Source organism: Rhinolophus hipposideros (assembly GCF_964194185.1).
Source record: "Rhinolophus hipposideros genome assembly, chromosome: 19".
In the NCBI taxonomy this organism is placed as follows: Eukaryota; Metazoa; Chordata; class Mammalia; order Chiroptera; family Rhinolophidae; genus Rhinolophus; species Rhinolophus hipposideros.
Genome location: NC_138065.1, coordinates 44948559 through 44973659, shown reverse-complemented (window position 1 = coordinate 44973659; position 25101 = coordinate 44948559). Strand labels below are relative to the sequence as shown.

The 25101-nt window shown below is 49.0% G+C and overlaps 2 protein-coding genes across 14 annotated transcripts in view; one reads left to right on the top strand and one right to left on the bottom strand.

Moving 5' to 3' along the window:
- The window catches only part of RASAL2 (RAS protein activator like 2), a 271042-nt gene extending 260422 nt beyond the window's left edge, over positions 1-10620 (top strand). For 10 of the 13 annotated variants that reach the window (XM_081027011.1, XM_081027013.1, XM_081027012.1 and 7 more), the window contains one exon: positions 681-10619. In XM_081027011.1, coding sequence (XP_080883137.1) covers positions 681-845 — 165 coding nt within the window. In that variant the 3' untranslated portion in view covers positions 846-10619. Of the gene's footprint in view, positions 1-680 lie in introns of all 13 variants that reach the window. The other 3 variants (XM_081027010.1, XM_081027005.1, XM_081027009.1) reach the window with 2 other exon arrangements.
- On the bottom strand, positions 6988-21198 carry CLEC20A (C-type lectin domain containing 20A; the record flags this gene model as incomplete). Its single annotated transcript, XM_081027023.1, has 8 exons — positions 6988-7068; positions 8881-8966; positions 9706-9825; positions 14754-14846; positions 15832-16197; positions 17019-17084; positions 18634-18999; positions 21159-21198. 8 exons carry the CDS (start codon positions 21196-21198, stop codon positions 6988-6990), a joined length of 1218 nt encoding a protein of 405 aa, XP_080883149.1.
- Positions 21199-25101: the final 3903 nt, after the last annotated feature.

The window sequence follows — 25101 nt, the reverse complement described above, 5'->3', positions numbered from 1 at the left end:
ATTGGGTAGCTTTCCTGGAGTAACTCTGAGCTGGAATGAGTCGAGGAGCTTGTGTTCTCTGTGTGTTTTCATGTGTAATGTTTACGGCATCTCCCTCCCCATATTCAAGTGACTCCTTGGCCTGAGCTTTTGGCTGCTTTCCCCCTCTCGCTGTCGCATCCTCACTTTGTTGGTGACTAGAAACTGCCACCATGTACTGTTTTTAATTTTGAACTGCAAATGTGACTGCTGTGCCCTGTTTGGGGCCTAAAATCCCACAGATCACTTACACTTCTCCTCTGTGAAATGAAACCTCTGGTGCTTCTTTCTTTGCCACCTAATTTCCATGTTTTAATTTTGACCCAAAGCACTTAATACTGTCAGGCCGCTTGACACCTGTGTTGCGTAACCTGAAGTAACACGTGGTGTCATTTTTACGTGATGTCCTAGTATCCCAAGGGGTTATTAATCACAAATCCTGCTATGCTGAAAGGCAAAAAGAGAGAAAATAAACCCAGACCCACTGGGCTCAGGGGAAGCTGGGCCTGACGCGTGCGCAGAAAGAGGCAGAGACGTTCCATTTGTCTGGGAAGCATCGTGCTGTTTGATAGAAAGCATCGGGATAGTCATTCTGTAAAGAGAGTACCGTGGTGTGACTTCCTGCATGTGGCCCGAATAAAGCCGTGATTGGTGTGTTGTAGGAAAAACGGATCGTGTCCCTGGATTTGGCCAACACCAGACTGATGGGCGCGCTGACGCAGGTGAAGGAACGTTACAGCACACAGGCCCGCAATGGCGTCTCTCCCACCAACCCCACCAAGCTGTCCATCACGGAGAATGGTGAATTCAAAAACAGCAGCTGCTGACGGGCTTTGTGACTAGACAGACTGTGGGAGGAGACAGAAGGAAACGTCCCTGCTCTCCTGTCCTCAGCCCTTTATCCAACCTGGCCAGGTTTACAGGATGTCGCTGCTTGAGAACAGCAGTGTGATGGGCAACTCTCCAATGAAGGAAGGAATCTTGTCTTTCAGGGCATGAGGCTAAGACGTCCGAGGTCGAGGCTTCCCCCCATGTCTCTATGTACATAGGGAACTTAGTTCTGGGCCATGTACAGAAAACACCACTGTAATATACCAAAAGGAAGTTAATAATGTAGATTACCTTTTTAATTATTGCTATTTTTATTATTGTTTTCCTCTTGTTGAAAGCACTGCAGTTGTTCGAGGAGGAAGGTAGGAACAGTTGTTCGAGGAAGAAGTGAGCCCAGGGGTTCAGTAGATGGAGACCAAGTGTCTGTCTGTCTGGTAGACGCGCATGGCGTGCAATAAGACTTTGTCAGAACAGATTTTTCAGGGATTCACCTGCCAGTTAAAACACCCCACTCCAGCCCCCTTTCTCTTTACGACCACATGCAAATACTAAGATCCAAACAAGATATTTTATCCCATTGACCAACCAAGACTGGTTCTGGATGGATAGCTCATCCGATTTGGGGTACCCCATTTCAGAGGACACAGATAAGAGCTCTTGCATCACACTCTGGACTTCCAGAGTGATTTCTATTGAACTCCTGGCTATGTTTATTTCCTTCTGTCTACCGCAGATGGGAATTTTCCATTTTGAATAGGGGCTTTTTATTTATCCCAGTTGTAATAAAGGGTGTTCTTTTTTCTCTTTAGAGTTTACAAAACTATAAATATTTGAGTCTCTACATACCATCTTCCCCTTCACAAACCCACTGCCCTTTCCTCCCCCGTGATGGAAATAGCATCACTAACAGGGTTTACTCTCCCCTGGAGAGATCATTCAAATATGTTGTTCATAAACCTTCCAAAACAAACACCCTTTCTTCTGTACAGAAAAGGGCTAACCATACCATAGCAGAAATCTCTGAATATTTCCTATTTTAAAAAAATTTCTATTTGTAAGTTGCAATTTTTATTTGTGATCAAGATTTTATTCATTGAACTAGCATATCTCTGGGCAGGGTACTTTTATCTCAATCTTTAACTTTTAAATAGCTTCTTTCTCTAATCTTCTAAGTAAAATTTGGAAAGGAAACCCAAATCCAAAGCATCACTCTCTTAAAAGTGATGAATACTCTTGTGAAAAAAAGAAAACGAAAAGTATGAAGATAGCACATTCCAGTTATTATTCCCATGCTCTTAGTAGATTTGTCATCCTTGGCTTGATTGTAGGACAGAAAAAGTCATGGAGCTAATTTATTTTCTTTTTTCCAAAGATGTGAACTGTCATCTTGAATGCAAACTTGGTTATCAGAAGTATGGAATGTTACATGTTAGACATTATATATACAAATATATATAATACCTATTCACACACGTGTACATACAACTGCACAATTAGGAAACGTTCATGCCTTCTGTGCTGTCAGATATAACGTTAAAAGGGTTTCGGATCTCTTGAAGCAAGATCTAGGCAGTTGTTTATACTGGAAAAAAAAAAACATTTCTCAAGTACGTTAATGATGTTCATTTTAAATTGAAAACTTTAAGGAAATTTTGAAAAAGGAGAGGGGTGAGTGTTTCTACATAACGATATTTGGAAGGGAACAAGAGAACATGTATCTGTGTGTCCTCTTTTGAGTGAAGCCCAGACGGTGACACCAACCATCCCTTTTCACCGAACCCCAGCGTGCATTCTGCCTTCTCTCAGGTGGGACCTTGCATCTTAGCAACGTCACCATGGCCCCCCGAACCCACGACCTTTTAAAACATTTGCCTTCATAACACTCCCCGTGCCTGCCACTCAGACGTGAAATAGGGGCTGCCAATTATGCTGATCTGATCTGCAGACTTCTTGGCCACGTGTTCGGGCACTTGTGTGTTTTCTTGACCCTTGGTAGTTATTTTACAAATTCTTATCTCTACCTCCAAGCTTAGGGCACACTTTGGTCAAAATCACTTATTTTAAAAGGAAAAAAACCCATTACCAATTCTGAAGTACTCCCCGTTGTTGACAAGGGGAAATGTAAACATAGCTCTGTTCCTGTTTGTGGCTGGTCTCAGCTCTACCCAGGTCTGATTCATTCTTCGTAAAGCCTCGAATTGAGCCACAGACAACCTGGTAAAAGAATTGTCAGTTTCAGCGGCCGTGAGTACGTAATGTGGCTGAAGTCTTGCACTGACGTTTGGAAGCTCTGAGGTGTTGGCTGTGGATTACAGAGGGCTGATAAACTCACCTGCCTGTGGGGGAGACACAAAACATCCAATGTGTTTTTGACGGATGCAATATATCCTGTTGGCATGTGGGCTCCTTAGAGCTGCCTACCTTGGAAGATTAAATGCCCCAAATGTTTACCTAGATTATGCAGCCCTCTGTTATCAAGTAACCTTGAATGAAGAGAGTGAAAAATAATCATAATAATGAAGTTAGAAATGAGCTAGAAGTTCAGAGTTGTTGCGAGATGTTAAATTTTAGATTATCCTTTGAGCCTATTTCTATCCAAATATTTTTCTGAGGTTGGTTTGTTTGTTTTAAGTATGGAAGAAGGCAGCAACAGGCGATCATTTTTGTGGAGGTAGTGCTTAATTGGCTTTTCTTCAGTCCAACTAGGTACAAACCTCTGTTCTGCTGGGGGGAGGGACGTGGTTGGAGAAGCGGGTGAATATACGTGGCCGTGTCTTTTACTTCCTCCACCCAACACGTCACCACACTGTGGGGCTCAGCACAGACCTGGGTTGAGTGGACTTGGGAATTCAGGGCAAGTGCTTGCCAAGTGCTTGTCTACCTGACGACCGGACTTGCCATCAAGGACGGTGTTGGTAGGATTTAGGAAAAGGGCTTCCTAGTCCCTTTTATGTCACTGGTACACTGAGCTGTCTGGGCTGAAACAGCAAAAAGAGTTACGTTTCCATTGGGTCCTCATATTCCCTGACTCTGTGCAGTACAAGCCCTGACAGAGGGGAGGTTACCACCAGGTAGCTGTAACACACACCTGAGCACGTGCTGGGTTCCAGGCCCTCTCATCCAGGGCAGTCTGTGCATAAGGAAAACGGGATGAGATGAGGTGATCGTGCTGCGAGAGCTTTTGGCTTTTTCACTTGGCATCAGGTTGATCAGAATTAGCTTTCTCTGGTCCACTGCCGCCTTTCCCTGCAATGGCATTGGGCAGTGCAAGAAAAAGTAGGGTTTTCTGTCTATGCTGCTGTATGCCCTTGAGAATTAGCTTGATGTTAGAAGTAAAGCTTTTCACTGTGGCCTTTGTTCGCGGGTCTGTAGTTCCGTCGACCCCTGACTCTCACGCTGCCCTCAGAGGATTGGGAGCAGTTCTTTTCTGGAAGTCCCAGAGCAAGACAGTTGCCATCAAGTGAGTTTGCAGTAGTGTTTCTTTTGTCTTCCACGTTTAGTTCTAGTCATCTCCAGTGTGAAGTTGCTGAGAAGACTGGTTGTGGGACTGAAGTTGGGGGAGGAACCCTCTTCAAGATTACCTAAGTCCCACGTGACCCCGAACCCCAGGCTTGACACCAGACTAGACTTGCCACTGGGCGTCACTCAGCAGCTCCTGAGCCCATGCCACAGCTTTACAGCATTTTTCAGCCACATCTTTGGAGGCCAACTTCTCCTACCGACTGGAAAATTAAAAGGGCTTTCTTCTTCCTTCCCCTTCTCTTTTTCAAGTCTCGCAGTGAAATCTCCTGCTTGCCCCAGCAGTGCATAGTTGTCTTCGCACCCCTAGCTGGGAGCCAAGAATTTGGCATACTTTGTTTTTTATCGATACTTCCATTGAAAAGACCTATTCATATTTGACTCGTTTTTTAAAAACAAGATGTACTGGCTTGTTGAATTTTTAAATACAATCTCTTTTCGTGTTTGAGTGATTATTAGTTCTAGAAACATTCTCTTGTCACCACCTCGTTACAAAGCTCTTGAGTTTAGGAAAGACAAAAGTGATGAAATTTGCATGAGATAGAATAAATATCTTATGAGGAGTGAAAGAACCTGAGGAAGATAACATGAGCCAAAGGGGGACACTGCACAGCAGACTTCTCAGCAGCCCAAAAGTTCCAGGAAATGGGGATTTATAGCCTGGGCCTGCTCTTAAGAATACACAGGTAGATGGAAAGGCAGTTCTCTCGGTAACGCGTGCACCCTCACACAAGACACACAACTCCTAGGGCTTCCTTTTTCTGAATATCAATCCATCTTATAGAGCAGTGATTCCCAAACTTTCTTGGGTTTTTAGATTTGTAGCTTATTTGTTAAGATTTTATGACAATGGTTCTCTTTTCTTTAAAATGTACCATATGTGTTATATGTAAATATATATAAGTTAAAGTAACTTGAAATTGATTTGGTTTGATGTTAGCTCAAGAACTCTAGATATCATTATTGATACCTTGGGGAGTCATAGAAAGAAAGGTGAATCTCACTGATCTGACAGTAGGATCCAGAAAGATGTAGTTTTGGTTCCTGATCAGTTAATCCTCAGGTGACTGAGTAACCAGCTCAGCAGGACTCGGCAAATGCAGCCAGCTGCCCAAGGAAAGCAAAATGGTGGTTTTTGCCCAAATTTCAGCATGCATTTTCATTTCCTACTCAGTTCTTATTTTTTTATTCAAATGCCCTCGTTTTTCCCTAGGAAATTTAGTTTTGGGACTTGCAGACTTATCTGTTGTTGTAGAGAGATTTCCACAAAAGCTGTGTTTTAGGGGGTCTCCATCATCTGTGTGGGGTTACAAATATCTATGTATAAATATCATATTTATGTCATTTCCAAACTCCCAAGGGAACATTTCAATTCCCAGTTCACCAAAAGGTTAAATACTAATTGATTCAATGACCATTAACCTGTATGAAAGTTGAACTAAACAGTAAAGGTCAACTTTTGACTGGTGCTTAGGTATTTCCTAGTTACATTACAATTAACTCAAGCAGACAGCAGAACACTCACCTGAATCACACCTGTGAGGACTTGACCTTCTAAATTCACTTTTGTGTTTCATCTCCAGGGCCTTAATAAACGGGTGTTAATACACATGACTATGTTACAAGGGTAGCTCTAAATAATTTATTTTTGATTTCAAGAAAGAGAAAAATACACCTTAGAAAAACAAAACCCAAGATTTTATTTTATTTTTAAAGCCATATTTTTGTGCTGGTAGCACTTAGATTGTTCCATATGTGAGATCCATATCTGCATTTCATTACCTGGGTTTGTTCTAAAGAAGATTTATTTTTGTTCTGTGAATAATTTTTGATGGTTCTTGTACATGTACAGATATAGATAATGTTTGAGGTCTTTTATCGATAATCCTACAAAGAATACAAATAAACTTTAACTTTAAACATTTCAGACTAAAGTTGCTACTGTATTTGACATAGTACTCTCTTACTTTTAGCGTGTATCTGGGTGATTAGGATACTTGGAGAAAAACCAGAAAGAAAATGTTTGCAGGGACATTATTCTGAAGGTGTATTTTAACATTAAGAACAATGGCTTATGATTTCCCAACTTACAGGTAAGAAATATTTAGGTGTAGGACAAATAGCTAGCATTTAAATATATTGTATTGTGATAACACCCTTAGAGAGCTCCTCATTCCCGAGAATTTGAAATCTCTTTAACTTGTTGCTGATAAAGAAAGTGTCCACTTTTTTTGGAAGTAAGACCCCACTTAGCTTCTTAGACCACTACTGTTCTCTCTGAATTCCCCAGAGAGATTAATGGGGTTTGTTTCAGGATTTTTGTTGTTTCGTTGGGGTTTCTTTTTTTTTTGTTCGTGTTTGCTTGTCATTCTCAAGGTTATTGTTCCCTAATAACTCCATCTTCTCCTGCTTACCCATTTCATTCTATAAAATCCAGGGATGCAGGTTGCATACGTAGTTTTCTTTTGCGTTGAATGTAGGTCTGAAATTCCACCAGTTAACCTCTTCACATAGCTGGACTTATTTCTAATTCTCATCTACTAGGAATTGCAATACTACAATTCACTCAAAATCCTAAGTTGTGTGAGAAGGAGTCTCCCCGGATCAGTAGACTTGGCGCTATTTTTTGTTGACTTCAAAGCCGACCCATTTCAGTCTGAATTGCTCATGACCTAATGTTACCTTTAAGACTTCTTGGATCTGAAACATCAAAAAGAGAGAAACTATTGACACTGTCTTGTGATCTCATCAGCTCAGTCCTAAACTGTCCACCCATCACCTCTTATGTCTGCCATACCCTTTCTTGTTCTTAGCCTCCTTCCAGCTGCCTGCCTTTCGTCATGAGCACCTTCACCGATGGGAAAGTACATGAATCAATTTTGTTAGGCCGCTGCCACCACCTCGAACTCCTACCCCCCAGCCAAAAGAAAGTCTGGTGACAAAGGAGACTAAAATAAATGACTTAATTGGTGCTCTTCACCCCTGACTGTTCCTCAGAATCACTGCACAACTTAAAAAAAAGGGAGTGGGGTGCCCTTGAGCTCCACCTGGAACAATTCAATAGAATCTCTAAGGGTTGCCGGCAGGTGGTCAGGGGTTTTCTGTGTGTTTTTTTTTAATTTCCCCAGGGGATTCCAACTTCAGCCAGGGTTAACAGCCTTAAGTCCATTGGCACTGTGTGTGCTGTGACAGCGTTTCTTTGTCCCTGTCCCTGGAACCCAGGGACACGTTGGCTATAGGTGTTTCTTTTCCTTCCATTTGGAATTTTAAATGTTGCTAAAACTGACAATGTATAGTCTACCTTCCCCCACACTCAGCTTTGTCCCCAGCAATCCCATCTTTAAATCCGTGAGGTACAAATTCTCCCCTGAATATGGGATAGATATAGTCCCACAAACGTGACCGGAAGATGGACTTCCTCATTTTGACCAATTTTCCTATTTCTGGCTTCCGGCTTGGTCCCCTCACCGCCAAAAATGTCCTTGACTTTGGTAGACCTGATACTCAGCACTGCAGTCTTATTACTTGAACTTTTACTTAAAAATTTATCAGATGCTGAGTTGCATAATTTGCACCTGTTTTTCCTTCAAGAGCAAAACTCACCACTCCCTTCTATGCTGCTGGCATGTGCACATTTGCGCATACATACACACACACACACACACACACACACACATATACACTCCATTCTTTCTAGAAACCTGGGTTTGTGAGATTTTAGCAAATTGCCTATTGGCTATTTCTTTGGCCTATAGGTAAGTTACAATCAGCTACCAGGTAAATGCCAGTCTGTTTCCTTGTCTGTAAAATTATGATTTGGTCCAGATGACCCATAAAGAATTGTCTGACATCCTCTGATTATCTGATATAACTGAAAAATGAGCCCTTGGGCCATATTCAAAAATCAGCTTGAGGCTTTCGTCGTAATATTTAGGAATAATTCTTCACAATCTCCCATCTCACAATACTTTCAAAGAACAAGAAAAAAAAGAAAGCCTGGAACAAATGTACATTGAGAATAACAATGTTGATAATGATCACGATAGCTAATGTTTATGTTCACTGAGCACTTTATATGAGCCAAGTTGCTAAGCACTTTATATGAATGTTTCATCTAATCATAATACCAACCATATAAGTTGGTATTGTTGGTATTGTTGGTACTGTTGTTCCTAATTCATGAGGAAACGGAGGCTCAGAAAGAGTAAGTTACTTGCCCAAGGTCACACAACTATTAAGTGGAAAGCAAAGACCCAAATTCAAGTCCTTCTGACTATGTTGTCTTGATTGAAGAAAAAGGAACTGAGGGAAATGGTTGGAAAGAGTAAGAACAGGATCTGAAAAGATCCCCAGCACATGAGCCAACGCGTCCCCATGAGCTCAAGTGATGACAACGGGAAAAGACGAGCTAATTTTCCACAGCTTTTTCTCTGTTCATACTGGTTTTGACCATATTGCTTCCATTGTCAAGTCGTCGGACTAATCAAAATTAGAGGTAGGCAGAAGTCTCACCTCACTCAAAAACTGGTCTTTCATATCCTCTGGGTCCGTCAGAGCTGGGACAATAAAATCTGCTTTCAGGATTCCAAAGAGTTTCCCTGGAAAACAAAGAGCTGCCTGGTTCGGCGCACATTCTCCTACTGCCCTTTGAAAACGTCAAGTTCTCAGCAGTCGGGAGTGCCCATTGGACACCATCGATGGTACATGGTGATTTAGGATTTCAAAAAGGAAAAAAAAAAAAAAAAACTGCTGAACAAGAGACTACTCAGCCACAGGAGGACCAACCAACTCATGGCTGAAAGGAAAGAGCTATGACGGACGGTAAGCGAGCTTCTCCTCCCCCATCAAGCAGTTTCTCTTCTGTATTTTCCTTCTAAAAAATGTATTAATTAGATGCCACACACCATTCCACCCAGGAAACTAAGTTCTCTGAGCCTATTAACAAGCTCAGCCTGCGGCCGTGAGCCTCGATAAGCAGACAGGAATTACAACCTCCTAACAGGATTACTTTATATCTGTGTAGCATGTTATAGTTGATAAAGCACCTTTGCTCACTTATCTCATTGGGTGGTTTGCCCCCTGCTGTGAGCAAGGCAGTTTTTACTATACCTTCCCCTTTTGCAGGTGAGAAATCGGAGATTCGGAAGTGAGGGAATTGGCTCCCTAAGCTTTCAGTAGCCAGGGAGCTAACTCTAGGACCCTCATCCTTGTTCCTATTCCTGGTCCCTTCTCATCATTTCATGCTGTCTTTCATAAACAGGTGTCAGGGGCCCTGTGCTTTCGAGATTTCACTGTCTGGCTGATAAGAGTGGGAATGTGGTAACCAGAAGCTGTTACCTGATTCTGGTGCTGGAGTGTGTTCTTCAGACTCTGGGTGGTTAAACACGCTCACATGTGGGACCTCAGTGGTAGTAGCTGTATCTCTCATACCAGTGCCAGTTCCTTCACTGGGCACAGCTACAGGAGGGGAAAATAAAGGAGTCACTGCAAATACAGCCAGAAGCAAGGCGATCTGAGATTGGTGACTGCCCCTGAGCTAGCAGCCCCGGCCATGATTGATTCCGGTGGGGAGCTCAGTGCCGGCCAGTCCTTGACTGACTCCCGCAGGCTCGTGTACCCGGCCCTTGAGTTGCTAAACCATCATGTCTCTCAAAGGGTCCCTGATACAGGATTTGTGGGGCTTGGGCAGTTAGGAGATTTCTCCTCAGCACCAAATGTGTTCTTTCAGTAGTTCCTACCACAAAAGGCCCGATCCACTTATATTGTATGCCAGCCAGCCCCACAGAGCTCCGACCATGGCAGCCACGGACCCCCAACATCTCCATCAAAGGAAGCACCTGCAAAACCAAGCTCAGCCTCCCCCCAGCAACCTCCTCTCCCCTGTATGGCTGCCCATCTGCTGAGGTGCTCCAGCCAGAGACCCCAGCGTCCCTCAGCTGCCCCGTTACTCCCTCTCACTTGCTCTCAGGTTCAGTCACCAAAGTCCTGAGAGTGCCTTGCAGATGCCTTTTTTTGTCAAATATGGAAATAACCGTATTATTTTTGTGGTATATGATGGTAGACGACTTGAGCAAAATATCCGCTGCCCTGACCCAGAGACAACCACTGTTAACTTGAATCTTTTAATTTGCGTAAAAATCGATTTTATTCTCTTTAAAGGCTGCATAGTACTTCCTTGAATGTGCCAGAACTTATTTGACTGATCTGCTTTTACTGACCTGATTTTACACTGGAATAAACAACGCTGCAACCAATAACTTTGTGAATGGAGAATGCGTATATATGTGTGCACCTTGTACTATTATTTCCTTAATACTTGTCCAAGGGTAGACCTCTGTGTGATGGCCGTGCACATTTCAGAAGTGACGCACATTGCCAGGCTGATTTTCCCACATTCTTGTCAGCTTTATCACCCTTTTTAAATCTTTGCCAAACTGGTAAGTAAAGAAAAATCAATTTTAAAAATGCATCTGGCTTTTTAATTTGCATTTCTGTCATTCAGTGAACAAAGCTGAGCATTTTTTAAAAATGTGTTTGTATTTCTTCAATTAACGTCACTTGCAAATGATGTAAAATCAATTCCCTCAAGTCTCTTCTCGTTCTGCTGCTCCACATGTGGCCTGGGTGGCCTGGTTCCACCCAGCCAGACTGTCACAGGCTTTCCCCACACAGACCCTTCCTCGTCAGCTTCCTCTCCAAAGGCCCTCTTCGTTCCCCACCCCAAGCATTGTAAATTTCTTTAATGAGACGAATAAATCTGTAAACTCCCAAAACATTCATATCTCATCACCTGCATATAACCACTGTTAACATTTTCACAAATTTCCTCCCAATCTCTTTTCCTAAGCTAAGCTGGTGTTTCCTTTCAACCTTGTTGTGACTGTAGAACACATGTAATATTGAATCATGCTTTTTACCTTTTGCTTCCTAGTACAGGCATTGTCCCATCTCATTATCACACCTTGCTTCAATTAAGTACCAATCTGAGCATTTTGCTCCCTTGCCAAAAATCTCTGATGGCTCCACCACTGACTACAGGATTGGGGGCTTCAGCATTTGACCCTAGTTTACAAACTCTTTCCACTCGTCCCTTGCCACTCCCTTCCCAAATATGTGACTTAACGCTCCAGTCACATTAGACTGCTTGTCATTCCCAAACTACACACTTGCACATCTACCTGTCTTTGCCCATGCTGATCCCTCTGTCAGGAAGAACCTTCTAGGTTTGGCTGCCTGCTGAAATCCCCCATTACCTTTTGCCCAATTACAGCAGTCCTATCTTATCCATGGGGGATCGGTTCCAAGATACTCTGTGAATGCCTGAAACTGTGGTAGTACTGAACCCTATATATACACTACATTTTGTTCCTATACATAGACACCTATAATAAAGTTTAAATATTGGGCACAGTAAGGGATTATCAACAGTAACTAATAAAACAATTTTAACAATATATACTGTACTAAAAGTTATATGGATGTCCTCTCTTTCTCTCTCAGGGCAGGCAGCCTGTACAGTGTGGGCAGAGTGGGACAGCCCAAGATTTCATCATGCTACTCAGACGCACAATTTAAAACTTATGAATTGTTTATTTCTGGAATTTTCCATTTAATATTTTTGGACTGTGGTTGACCACAGGTAACTGAAACTGAAAGGAAAGTGAAACCATGGATAAGAGAGGACTACTTACCACCTTTCCAGGTAGAATGCATGAGACCCTTTCCTGCCCAGGCTCTTGGTTCACACTTCTGGTGCCGCACTTACCAAAGTATCTTGGGTCTCTATTCGTCCCTGTTAGACTAAGCTCTTTTAAACACGGGAAACAGGTCCTGCTCACCTTGGTGCCCATGGTTCAAAGCCTTGTTCAAAACAGGTACTCAGGGAATGAGATTATTGAATTAAATCATCTACCAACGTGAAAAACACTATTCTAGGCCTGGAAAAGATACATAAAGCACCCTGCCCTGTGAGATTCTGCAGTCTCACTAATTCATAATTGTGATCATTCATAATCATTTTTAACTATTAAAATGAGAATGAGTTCCAGTCCTGTCTATCCAACTGGTAAGGACGGGAGACGGAATACATGGCTAATCATTTCACTAGTGAACTGGGATTAGAATGGTAGTAACTACCATTTGTTGAGGAAACTTGCCCAAGGACACACAGTAAGTACCGTGTTTACCCGAAAATAGGACCTAACCGGAAAATAAGCCCTAGCATGATTTTTCAGGATGACACCCCCCCGGAACACAAGCTCTAATGCATCTCTTGGAGCAATAATGAATATAAGAACCCCGTCTTATTTTCGGGGAAACACGGTATATAGTAGGGCCCCCAACCCTCGGCTGTCAGTCTTCTGCAGCCAAGTAGATTGTTTCTCCCCTAGACGCCCATCCTGAATTATTATCCATGGAGGCTGGGAGGGTGAACTGGCCGCGCAGCCCCCTGTGGAGTGGCCTGGAATGCAGCCAGGAGCGGGAGGCTGGCCCAGCACACACCCCACCTACTTCCCCCCCCACAACCCGTGCCTGGGGCCGGGCCGGGGTGGGGTCTCGGGCTCGCAGGAGTCTCTGGGCGGGGGCGGCTGGCGCGGGGCTGCCCACGCACGGCGCGGGGCTGCCCACGCACGGCGCAGGGCGCGCCACGGTTCCACCCAGCATGGCGTCCGGAACCCAAAGTGTCGGAGGCGCTGTCTTCCGGCCCAAAAGCTCCTCAAGGCTCAGAGCAGAGCCGGGGGACCATAGAGGTAAGTGACCCACAAAGGGGGTGACACCATCCTGGGGGAAACTGAGGCACCGCCTGGGGGAGCCCAGCCAGGGCCTCGCCGCTGCCTCCCGCAGAGTCACGGGCTTGCCCTCAGTCACAGGGTCCCCCGGGGCTCAAAGTAGAGGCCAGTGGGCGCCCGGCCTCTTCCGAGGGGACAGAGGCTCCGCAGGGGGTGCTGGAGCCGCAAGACTCGGGGTCGAGCCCGGCGGCTGCGATGTGACCCCGGTGGGCGCTGGTTCCTACGGCAGGAGAGGGGCTTCTGTAGGTACCCGCCGCACCCGGGACCCCGGCCAAGGCCCCCCAGGCGGGGCCAGGACACCAGCCAATGGTGCTGAGTGGCCAGGAAGGGACCGTACGTCCGTCTGTGGCCCCCGGAGTCCCTGCACATTGTGACAAGTAAGCAAGGAGGGCCTCCTGAAGCGGTGGCCAGCGGGCCAGGGGCAGCCGGACAGGCGCTCGGTGAAAACTTAGATGGGACGAACACAGGCCCCTCTGCCCCTCCCAAACTGAATCTGACCACAGACAGGGCCCTGGCGTTGTTCCCTTCGGGGTAGGGCCGCATTCCTTAGCACCCTCCTGCGTGATCTGGGCCTCCCTGCTCAGCACCCCAACCTACCTGCAGCTCCTACCTGCAAGCCCCCACTTAGCCCCGTCCACTGTCCTTCGCAAGCTACCTCTTCTTCATTATTCAAAATCAGCTCCTCCAGGAAATCCTCACGTGATTACAGGAGCTGCGACAGCCCCCTTGCTTGTGCTGTGTCCCCACCAGGCCTGCGACTACACAGGCAACACCATCTTTCACCAGCTCCCTTCCCATCTGGCTGTCAGCTCCTTCAGCAGGGGCCCTACGTCTCCTTTGTGTTCCCAGAATTCATGAAGCTCTGGGAGCAAGTCCCCTCATTGCTCCGTGTCCTCAAAAAAAGGCAATCAGACCTTTCTTTGTGTGATGTAGGAATCTGTACAGAAGCCAGACCTGTGAGGGGCCCCTCATTATCCTCGTCAACTCTTGGGAAGCAAAACGAGAGAATAACTGTGAAGAGCTTTCAGGAATTTAAAAATGCTCAAGGAGCGCTACCGCTGTCGTTCCCAGCCACATCCCTACACATAGTCCCCACAGCTCGCCCCTCATCTTCTCTCCGAGGTGCCCAGCATAAGACGGGGTTCAACAGGCACCTCTATTGTGCTTCCCTCTCGGGATACCCAACCTCAAAGGCCTCTCTGCTGCTTTTTCTGCCCAGCATCCTCCCGTCTCTCAGGCCAGGCCCAGGTCACCTCACCTGAGAGACTGCACAGCCTGCCTCTCTCGGGTCTCCTGGTCCTGGAACTGTAAATTCAGTGGCCCAGTTCAAGGAGGGAGGTTGCTGGCGATGGAGTCCTCCTTCTCCCAACCCCAGCCAGCCCAGCAGTGTGGGGGGCACTCCGTGTCTGTGAAAATGGCCCTTGGCTGCCACCCACGTTGGCTCACCTCTTTTCTGGCCCTTCTCAGAGGACCCATGGGGCCGACCCTGTGCTGCTGCTTGTGAGACACCCTCTTCCACCTGCCAGGCCCTGAAGACCCCAGGATCCTACCAAGCATTGGCTGAAAGCACCCATACGAGAGAAAACAGGCGTATACCTGGCTGGGGTGTCATCCCCGTCGTAACTTCCAAGGAGGGAGTATTGATGAGCACAGGGAGCGCTGCCGACTGCCGGTGTCCGATGGAGGGGTCTGCAGGTAAACACCCAGAGTGAGCGTGAGGGGACACAGCTCTGTCACACCTACTGGGCCTGGGAGAAGTCCCACCGGGCACTGCTGGGCCAGCCTCCATTGAAATCACCAAATTCAGGGGGACGCATGTGTTATATACCCACCCATGCCAACCACAGAGAGGTCCTGTCACAGTCTGTTCCTCACAACAGCTCTTCATGTGAGGAGCCATCTTTCTTATTTTACAGAACAAGGAGTTTCTTTTGGAGGTGAAAAAAAATGTCCTAAATTTAGACAGTAGTGCTGATTGGACAACCCAGTGAGCGTACTAAAACCCACTGAATCAGACTCTTCAAAAGAATTTTAAAGTATGTGAATTATATATCACAACAAAGCTGTTACAAAAAGGAAGGAAGGGGGGAGGGCGGGAGGGAAGGAAGGACGGAGTGAGGAAAAGGAGAGAGGAGAGGACAAAACCTGTTGCTGAGGAGACATTATTCATAAGATCCAAAATAAGCAGGGCGGCCTCTGGCTCCCATGCATTCATAGTGACAGTAACAGTGACAATAGCTAACATCTGTTGGGTGCCAGGCCTCTGCTAGGTGCTTCCTATGATCCTCACTCAGTCTTCAAAGCTGTCCTATGAGTTGGGTGTCATCACTCCCATTTTGTTAAATCTATTTTCTGGAAGTGGAAAGGGGGCTCAGACATGCTGCCCACCTTACTTCTAGCAAGTGATAAAGTCTGTCTGATTCCAGAGCCCACACTTTCAACCACTTATTGCCAAGCAACTAATTCCTATTGCTAGTTGCTAATGCCCCGAGGCTGGATGGGGCCCACTCCGTTCTTTGAACATCCCCCAAATTAAACACTGCTCCAGAATCAGGTACCCTCAGTCAGGAAGTGCGTCCTCAGGTCTATCCTCAGTGTTTCCCGCTGCTAAGCAAACCCACGTCCCATCCCGTTCTAGCCTTGCCGAGGCCCAGCAGGGAGGACGGCCACGTACCATAGAAGCAGATGAAGGGCTGCAGGGAAGAGCACACCACCGAATAGACTCTGGGGGAGTAATTTACATAGGTGCGGAGTCCTGCACACAGTCCTACCCCGAACTTGGGCACCTGCAGCCAGGTGGGAATGCTGGCACCCAAACCACTGGACCAGCTCAGAGACCTAGAGGCCGCGTCGAAGTAGAGGCCAATCCAGGCCTCGGTCTCGCTGGTGATGGACTTCAAGGCTTCCTTGCCTGCCTGGTCAGTCAGCGTCTGCAGGTCGGCCAGGTCCGTGTGGTGGCTGCGGCAGTACCCCAGGGCTGCCATCCATGTCATTCCGTGGTCAAATCGCCTAAAGATCAGTCCGCCAATCTGGACCTCCCCTAGGGGCAGAGAACACAGAGGCCACACACATTGGTGATTCGAAACGATACAAGTTTGGGGAGGAATGGAATTGGCACCACCTGAGGCAGCGAGTGCAGAGACCTGAGGAAGGAAAAACCTCTGTTTACAGAATTGGGAGTCACATCCTCAGATACAAATGGGGCCTCGCAGACTCTCTGACACAAGACCGAGGCCCATCAAGATTTGCCTGACATTTCCCTCGTTTTCCCTGTGTAAACCTGAGCTGGGTGCGTGGCATACGTTGTCTTTGTAAATCCCCGCTGTCATCCTGAGAAGTAGAAGCTGATCCTAACTTCGTTTCACAGAGTTGCTTAGAAAGGGTCCGGGGGTCGATGACTGGCCCAAACTCGCCATATGAGGTAGCAAGGTGAGGGTCAAAGGCAGGTCTGCCTGCCCCGGAAGACTCATTTTCACTTTGCACCCCCATAGTCCACAGCATGCAGGAAACCAAGCCCGCAAAGCAGGCCGATGGAGGAGTGTACTTTGCCTTCCTTGCAATCCCTCTACACCAGACAGGAAGGGAAATTTTTTTTTTAAATACCAGGACACTGATAATCCAGATAGATGGGCCCGGGCTGTGGGCCAGCCACTGAGGTGGGGGCATCGGAACAGCGGGGCTGCAGCCTGGGCGCTGCCACTGTGACTGGGGACCCTGATCAAGTCACCTCTCTCTCTGGATAATAAATGCATTGACGCTCTCCAGGGGTTTTCACCTGGGGGGCGGCAAAGCCAGGGATCCCTCAGCCCGGTGGAGGAGTGGTGACCAGCTGGTCCGGTGGCTGAGCTCCTAGGTGTGTACCTGGCTCTGGAGAGGGCATCAGGCTGAAAATGGGCTCCATGGGGTCGCGATGCGCCTCAGCAGGGTCTGTAAAACAGAAACAGACCATGTGTTGTGGGCAGGAGTGGGGCTGGCAGGATACTCTGCAGGTGCCAGGAACCCCCGAGTTGAATCTGGGAGAAGCCTTGCTCAAGGTTAGACAGGCTCCTTTGTTCCTGCTTACATTAGATAGACAGACAGACAGACACAGAGAGAAGAGAGACAGAGGAAAGAGGAGAGTGTGCACTCTCCAATTACATGGCAGACGCTCTTCTAGGCTATTCTAGACGCTTATTTCTACTGGGAAAACAGCAGAAATAAGATGAGCAGGACCCTTGCTCTTGAGCAGAACATGAGAAGGAGCACGCCTTGCAAAGAGGTCGGAAGGAAGACCCCAGCCAGGCAAAGGCCAAGCTCCTAAGGTGGGAAGGGAAGGGACAGCGTGGGTTTGCGGAGTGGAAAGCAGCCTGCGTGGCCAGGGAGAGAAATCGGAAAGGAGGCTACAGAGGTGAAGCAGGGCCTGGCTGGCTACAAAACGGATGTGATTCCAAGTGCTAACGGGACCTGTTGAATGTGTTTAAGTGAAGAGGTCTGAGGTTTTTGAAAGTTCCCTCTCGAGAGAGGGGACTGTAGGCGGGCAGACCCCAGGGAGGAGGGTGCAGAGGTGGACAGGGTGTGGGTGGGGGCGTCAGGTGCACCTCACACAAAGCCCTTCCTTGGCAGGGCTCCCACCCTGGCAGCCACTCCTGCTGGCTTTGCAACCCCGAGGTCAAGGCAGGGCCACCGTGCGCAACATTTCCATGCCCTGTGACAGGTACAGTGGTGGAGAATTGGGGGACGTTTCAGGTTGGTCCTCCGTGCCTCTCTCTGAGGAGTTAAGGTGGTATAGAGTTGGGCTGGGCCTTGGCTAACAGAGAGAAAAGCAGAAACTGGTACTTGTTGTTGTTGTGTGTTTTTTTTTTTTTACCAGGAAAATGCTCTCTGGTCTTTAACCATCCCCCTGCATGATCTCAGACAAGGGTCGTTGTCGTGGGCCCCCTGGGGGAGAGAGCGCTGTGGGGGACAAGGCTGGCCAGTGCCATGTACATTGATACTGATGGTGGGTTTCCTGCGGAGGTGCCCTGGGCGGCTGGCTGCACCCACTTCCTCCCTGGAAGCAGGGGGTCTCCCAGAGAATGGCTGTTCCACCTCCCACACCCCCATGAGACAAAACCACACTGCTTTTTGAGAAGGCGAGAGACCTTGAATTCTCCCATTTCTGCGTAGATGCAACTGAATCCCCACCGTCTTTCCCTTTTTCTTCCCTGTCTTTTCCCTCTTCCCCTAAATCCTTAATTGGCAAGAGGGGACATAGTAGAACATTCCACATTTTGCTTTTTCTCGACCCTGATTTACCCCCATTTCTCTAGATGGACTCTGGGGAATGAGGGACAGAGAAGATAGAAACTAAGGCCGCTGAGAGGAATGTAGGAAAAATGGGCTAAGATAACAGTCAGCCATCCTTGAAAGTCACGGGCTGGTGAGTTCCCTCGCTCTCATTTGCTCTTGAAAAGCAATCCTGGGTGAAGACCAGGCCTGAACAGGTCTCTGAACACACCTTCGTAGCAGATGAAGGGCTTCTGCGCTGTGCACAAGGCGGCCCCCAGGCTGGGGACAACAGCCACGGAATAGAGCGTGGCGCAGATGCCCTCCTTGAAGATGGGCAGCATGCTCCACTTGGGGGTGGTGAAGACGGAGCCGCTGGACCACCTCAGGCCATGGGTGTGCACGTCAAAGAAGAGGCCGATCCAGGCCCCGGTGCTTCTGGTGAGGAAGTAGAGGCTGCTGATGGCGCTCGGGCTGTTGAAGCTCTGAAGGTCGGCCAGGTCCGTGTGGTGCTGCCGGCAGTACTGCAGGGCCCCCAGCCAGCTCCGCTCCTCCTCCACCCTTTGGAAGGTCTTGTCACTGCTCGCCAGCTGCAGGGCTGTGGGGAGAAAGGCTGTCACTGTATGGCCACCTCCACCCACGTCCTGGTCCCCAAAGAGCTGTCAGTCACGCCACAGGCCGCCTCCCAACCCTTTCTCTCCCGCCAGGCCCCTCACCGCTGGCCCTCCAATTGCTCACAGCTCTGCCTCCAAGCCTTTGCACAAGCTGCTGCTTTGGCCAGAAGGACTGGCAGCCCCCACCTGCTCGTTTATGCCCTCATCTCCCGCTTCCCTTTGCCAGCTCCCTCCTCACCGCTCTGCCCCATTTTGGTGGGTGCCCTGCCTGCATGCTGCAGTGCAGCTTTGTTAGTGTTGATAACAGTAGGTGGTGTTTCCTGCTCGCTTGTGATGTGCCCTTAGCTGGTTCAGTCCTTCCAATAGCCCTGTCACTGCGCCTGTGTGATAACGGAGGAAACCAAGTCACTGAGAGTTAAGTGACTTGGCCAAGCCCACCCAGGGGGAAGGGTTAGAGCCAGGACTCAGGGACCCTGCGTGGGGTTCCCAGGCCCTCAGTTATCACATGGTGCTGCCCTGACTTAGGCGCCAGGGGCTCAGAACGGGCTGCACGTTTGAGTCACCGCTGGGGAGCCTTTCAAATACACGGATTCTCAGGATCTGGATTTGCTGCGACCAGCACCAGAATTTTCTAAAAGCTCCGGGGAAAGGACCATTTTGCTTTTGTGTCTCTACCACCAGGTCCAGGCCACTTTGGAGCAAAGAACAAGCTGTATTCATCATTCTATTCCCAGCGCCCAGCACATCAGAAGGGCTCGATGTGCTGAAAAGAAAGGAAGGAATGAGTGACAGAACGAATGAACAAACTCATGAACAAGTGAAACTTCCGGGGACCAGCCCCGAGCCCCAGGACCTGAATGTCCGCCTCCTTCCTTGCTGACTCCGTGTCCTTGCCGGGGTCCCAGCAAACAAGGGCTGGTCAGGGGTCTACTCAGCTCGGCCCAGGCCCTGCTGTGCAGGGGGATGAAGAGCCTGAAGCCAGGATCTTAGGGGGTCCCAGGCCTTACGAGCCAGCCTCACCCCACGTGCCTGAGGAGAGGAAACTGAGGAGAGCGGGGCACACTGTGGGAGCACGGGGAAAAGGACCCACAAGCACTGGCCCAGAAGCCGGAAACTCCTCACCCACCAGAGGAAAACGCTGCCTGGAGCTGGAGGACCCCTGCGCCCGGGAAAGGCAATAGAAAAAAATACGACTCTTTCTTATGATGTGTGATTCACTTTGGCCTTTGTTACCCCTATTTGTTTCATATCACTGACTATGGCCCACTACACTGATTTTAGGATCTAATGGGTCACAGGCTACCATTGGACAAACCGTTGCCCAGCCGATCTTCTGGATTTGATCACTGTCCTGAGGCGTCCAGTACTGAGCTCCGTGTGCGTCCGGCTGCCGTTCCGTACGTCACATAGAGTCACCCTGCCAGTCTGCTCTGTCCTAGACCCCCAGCTCATTAACCGGCACCCCTCCTCCCTCCAGCGTCTCCAGCCAGCCCCAACCCAGGAGTCACCTCTGGGCCCTCCTTCTGTCCTTGTCATTCAATCACGCAGTGACTCCTGTCAGTTCTGTGGCCACTGTGGGTCTTGAACCTTGAACTTTTCCAAGTCACCATCCTCTTGCGTTTCCCTCATTTACCTCTTAGACTCAGCCCAAATCTCCCTTCCTCAGAGAACCGGCCCTGCCAACTTGACCTAAAGAGCCCCCTCCATGCCTCTCCCTGTGAACCCCCCCCCCCAGTATTTCCTCCTCTTCACTTGTCACATTCTGCAATGATTTTATTTACTATCTTCTTGCCGAGTGTCTTTAACCCCCACTGGATTGTAAGCTCAGTACAGTCAGGGACCATTTCTGACAGGCACCTACTAAAGACTTGTTGGTTAGTTGCGTAAATAAGGAAATGAATGAGTGAAATTATGTGCAGAACAGCAAACTGGGTTCTGGACTCTGGGCCCCTGGATTTGGTGAGGGGAGGTGAGGCTTCTGTCACCAGGTCTGGACTGACATTTGAAAAAAAGTTTTTTTCCACTTTGTTTTCCCTTAACCTCAAAATCTGGGAACCTCAGGGGAAAGGCACCCTCTCCTGAGACCCGAGTCCTGAGCATGCACGGAGCCCAGTGCCCTCCTGCCAGCAGGCAGTGGCCTTACCTGCTAAGCAGAGGCAGGCCTGCAGCCCCAGGGCCAGCATGGCTGCAGCACAGGACTGGTGGCCGGTGGAAAGGCTCCTCACCTCTGGCAGAGGCTACGCCCGGTTTTCTAGTCCTTCCTTGTTCTCCATTCTCCTCCTTTTCCCTACCCAAACTGACAGATTTTACTAAATCAATACTTGTTCAGTGCCTACTGCGTGCAGCCACAGTGCAGCCAGAATAAAGCAGAAAAGATCTCTCTTCCTGCAAGTTACAAGGAAGGCAGCAGGGGTCAGATCGCAGATGAGCAGAGATGGGAGGGGAGCCCAGCCCTGGGCCTGGCTGCTGGGGACACAGGTAGCCCGGTGGCAGAGGGCCGGCAGGGTTAGGGCCCTGGGGCTCATGCAGCAGGAGTAGAAGGAGAGGAAAGGGGGACTGGGGAGGGAGAAGGCACTGGCGTGTGTGGGCCAGGTTTGCTGGACTCGCCTCCCTGCCCACCCTCATAGCAACCACACCACCAGGAGAGGCCATCATGAACCCCCTTTTATAGGTGAGAAAGTTGTGGCTCAGAAGTGAAAGCACTTGCTTAAGACATGGGAGGAAGTAGCAAGGCAGCAATTGAAACTCAGGTCACTGGAAAACATAAGGTGGGAGGTGACAGGCTCCCAACTCGTCCTAAGTCAGTGAGGTCAGAGCCACCCCCACCCCCCCAACAGGTCTAGGCTCTGGTTCCCTGATGAAGCAGGATCAGAGACCAAGGCACTTTCTCTGGGGAACCAAGGACTGCTCTCTGGCTGACTTGAACTCTCTCTTCCATTCTCTCCCCCTCCCTTCCTCTCCCTCCTTTCCCCCCTCCCTTTACCCCTCCCTCCTTCCTCCTCCCCCTCCCTTTCTCCCTCCTTTCCTCCCTCCCTCCATCTCTTTCTCCCTCCCTCCCTCCCTCTCTCCATCTCTCCATCTCCCTCTCCCCCACTGCCTCCTACCCTATTTCTCTCCCAACATCCTGTTTATGCCCTGAGCTCTCTCCATTCCCCTGAGGGCTAAGCTTTTGGAAACCAAAGCCTGGAAGACTTTTTTTTGCCCTCTACCCTTCACACCCTTCCTCCCCTTCCCCCCAGAGGAAAGGGCAAACCGACCCTCTGAAAGGGCAAAGGAATGAGGAAAATATTGTTAATGCTCCCACAGTAGTGTCCGGCTACGATATTCTGTGCGTGCGGCCTCAGATGACTTCATCCCAGTAACACTACCCGTTTGTGCCGCGGCCTCGCAGGGCCACTCCCTGGGGACAGAAGAGAATCCGATAGTCCTGGCCTGGAAAACACCACCCCTGTTACTCGGCCACTCAGCCACGTGCCCTCCTGTCTTGATTGAAGGGCCCTGTTAGGCAGCCCACTTCCCTTGGGAGAGGAGAGGCCCACTTGGGGCAGTACAATGAGGGGGTGGGGGCCTCTGCTACCTTGGGGTCAGGCACAGCATCTCCCTGAGGGCTGCTCTTGGCACTTGGGTTGAAATTTCACATGCATTTCTCTTCTCTCTGGGGAGGCGTGAGAGCAGGGGCTGCGCCTTGGTCACAAGGCTCTCACCCTGTAACAAGTCCCGTAAAACCTCCCGATAAAGGGTGGGCATGACGGGTGTGCTAGGAAGACTTGCTGTGTTGTTTCTCTTCGGAGTCCCACTGCTCTCTAGGACCTTGTCTGGTACCCAGTGATCTTGAATGCCCGGGGCGGGGCTGGTGATGAGGGGACAGACCTGCTCAAGGCATGAGTTTCACTGAAGTGTCAGGAAACCCTGGGCAGGGTACAAGGGACAGAGAGAAGGAAGCAATGGGCTTCCTCAGTGACCCGGGAACAAACACTTGGTTTGCATGAGCTGCAGGAAGCAAAGGGCTTGTGGAAACTCTGTACATCTCCTCCCGCACGCACATGCACACATGCACACACTACACCCTCAGGTAGAGGTCTGCAACTTTCACTTTCCCACAATATAGACCTTTTCTCCCAGACCCACCAGGTCTGCACCCCCAAAGTGGAAGCTGCACTTCCCACGCTTGCATTTTTACTGGGACGTTCTCTCAACACCCCTGGGAGCTGGCAGGTGTTCTGCAAAGCGAGTGCCTACGACTCTCTGGGGTTTTTGACAGACAAGCTCCACGGCCAAGTGCCCCAGCCACGCACACAGGTCCAGTGAGCGGGCAGCGGACACATGTTTATCGAAGAAATGAATCATGTACTGTTGACGAGTTTATGGATGCGGACGTGACCTGGTGCAGTCACTTGTGCCTCTTGGGGCCATTTCTGCCCAAGGGAAAAGTCCTGCTGCAGCAGCCTTTATACCCCTGCACGCTGCTGAGAGCAGTGGGGCTCCCAGCGAGGGGGCCGGTGCTAGTTGAGGCTGCTGAGTCCGAAGGGGGAAGGGATGGAGCCCCCACATCTGCATTGTCCATGAGGCCTCATGTGGACTTGTTTACCTTTGTTCCCCCCAGTTTTACAAATGTCAGGTGAGAAATGCTGACTTGTGCTGCCATGGAGGGCAGCGCTCACCTCTACTCCCTAAGCCAGGAAGGTGGTGGGTCCTTGGCCTGTGGCTGAGGCCGTCTGGGGATTAAAGTGCTGGCTGTGTAGCCAGGCGGCCTGGGTTCATTTCCTAGCTCCCCCACCCGGCTCTGTGACTTCAGAAAAGTTAAGCTCTGAGTTAAACAGTTTCTTCATCTGTAAACCAGGAATAATGATAGCGCCTGCCTCTTAGGGTGGTTGTGTGGATGAAATAAACATTGGAAATGCTTGGTTAGGACACTAGCTGTTACTACAGTGACTTCCCTTGATTCTAGTTGCACCTGCAGGGAAAACGACCAGCAGTGTCACCAGGTAATAATCACTGACCAAGAGAATCCAAGGACCCAGAGCCTGTCTACGGGTGACCAAAGCCCCTCCTTAGCAATGGGACACCCCAGTGTCTTTATGCCTGAGCCATCCCACCCTTCCACAAGGAAACAATGCCATGCAGCTCCGGCTGACCTGCTCACTTGTCTGGCCTTAATCAAGCTGCACAAACAGGCTGAGGGAGACGGCAGACTGGGGGGCTGGGACGAGGCTCGAGCTGGGGGTTCCACACTTGAGAGCAGGTCTGAGAATGAGCTTGGAAGCGGGGCCGAGACAGGGAACAGCCATGGTGTAGAGGGTTGTTCCAGGGAACCTAAAAAACAGGTTATTCCCTCCTGGAAGAATGGGGGATCGGGAAGGTACAGACAAATACAGGCACACGTCATTTTACTGTGCTTCACAGGTATTGCAGTTTTTACAAATCAAAGGCAAGACCCTAGACCAGGGGTGTCCAAACTTTTTTCAGCGTTTTTCTCCAAGGGCCATATGCGGTCAAATACACAAACAGCCGGGCCACTCACTCGAAGTGAAGTACGTATCGCCTCACCTGGTTTAAGTAAACTAAATATATTTTTAGAATTTGCTACTGGCCAATTAACAATGGATCAGGACACAGTTTGAACACCCCTGCCCTACATCATCGAAAAGATTACCACTCACTTTACCGTGGTGGTCTGAAAACTGAGGGAGACGGAAGGAAGGAAATGGACTGTGCTCCAGGAGAGGACGTGATGGGTCCAGAAGGCAGGAGAGACAGGTAATGTCATAGTTAATTTTACATGTCAACCGGACTGGGCCACAGGGTGCCCAGATGCTTGGTTACACATTATTCTGGGGTGTCTGTACAGGTGTTTCTGGATGACATTAACATTTAAATAGGTAAGCTGAGTAAAGCAGATTGCCCTCCCCAGTGAGTGGGCCTCATCCAGTCAGTTGAGGAATTGAGCAGAATTAATTCTTTCTCACTGTCTGACTTTCAGAACTGGGACTTCCTCCTCTGTATGTGAACCGGAACCATTGGCTCTCCTGGGTCTCCAGCCTGCAGGTGGCAGTTTTGCCCCCATAATCACGTAAGCCAATTCCTTA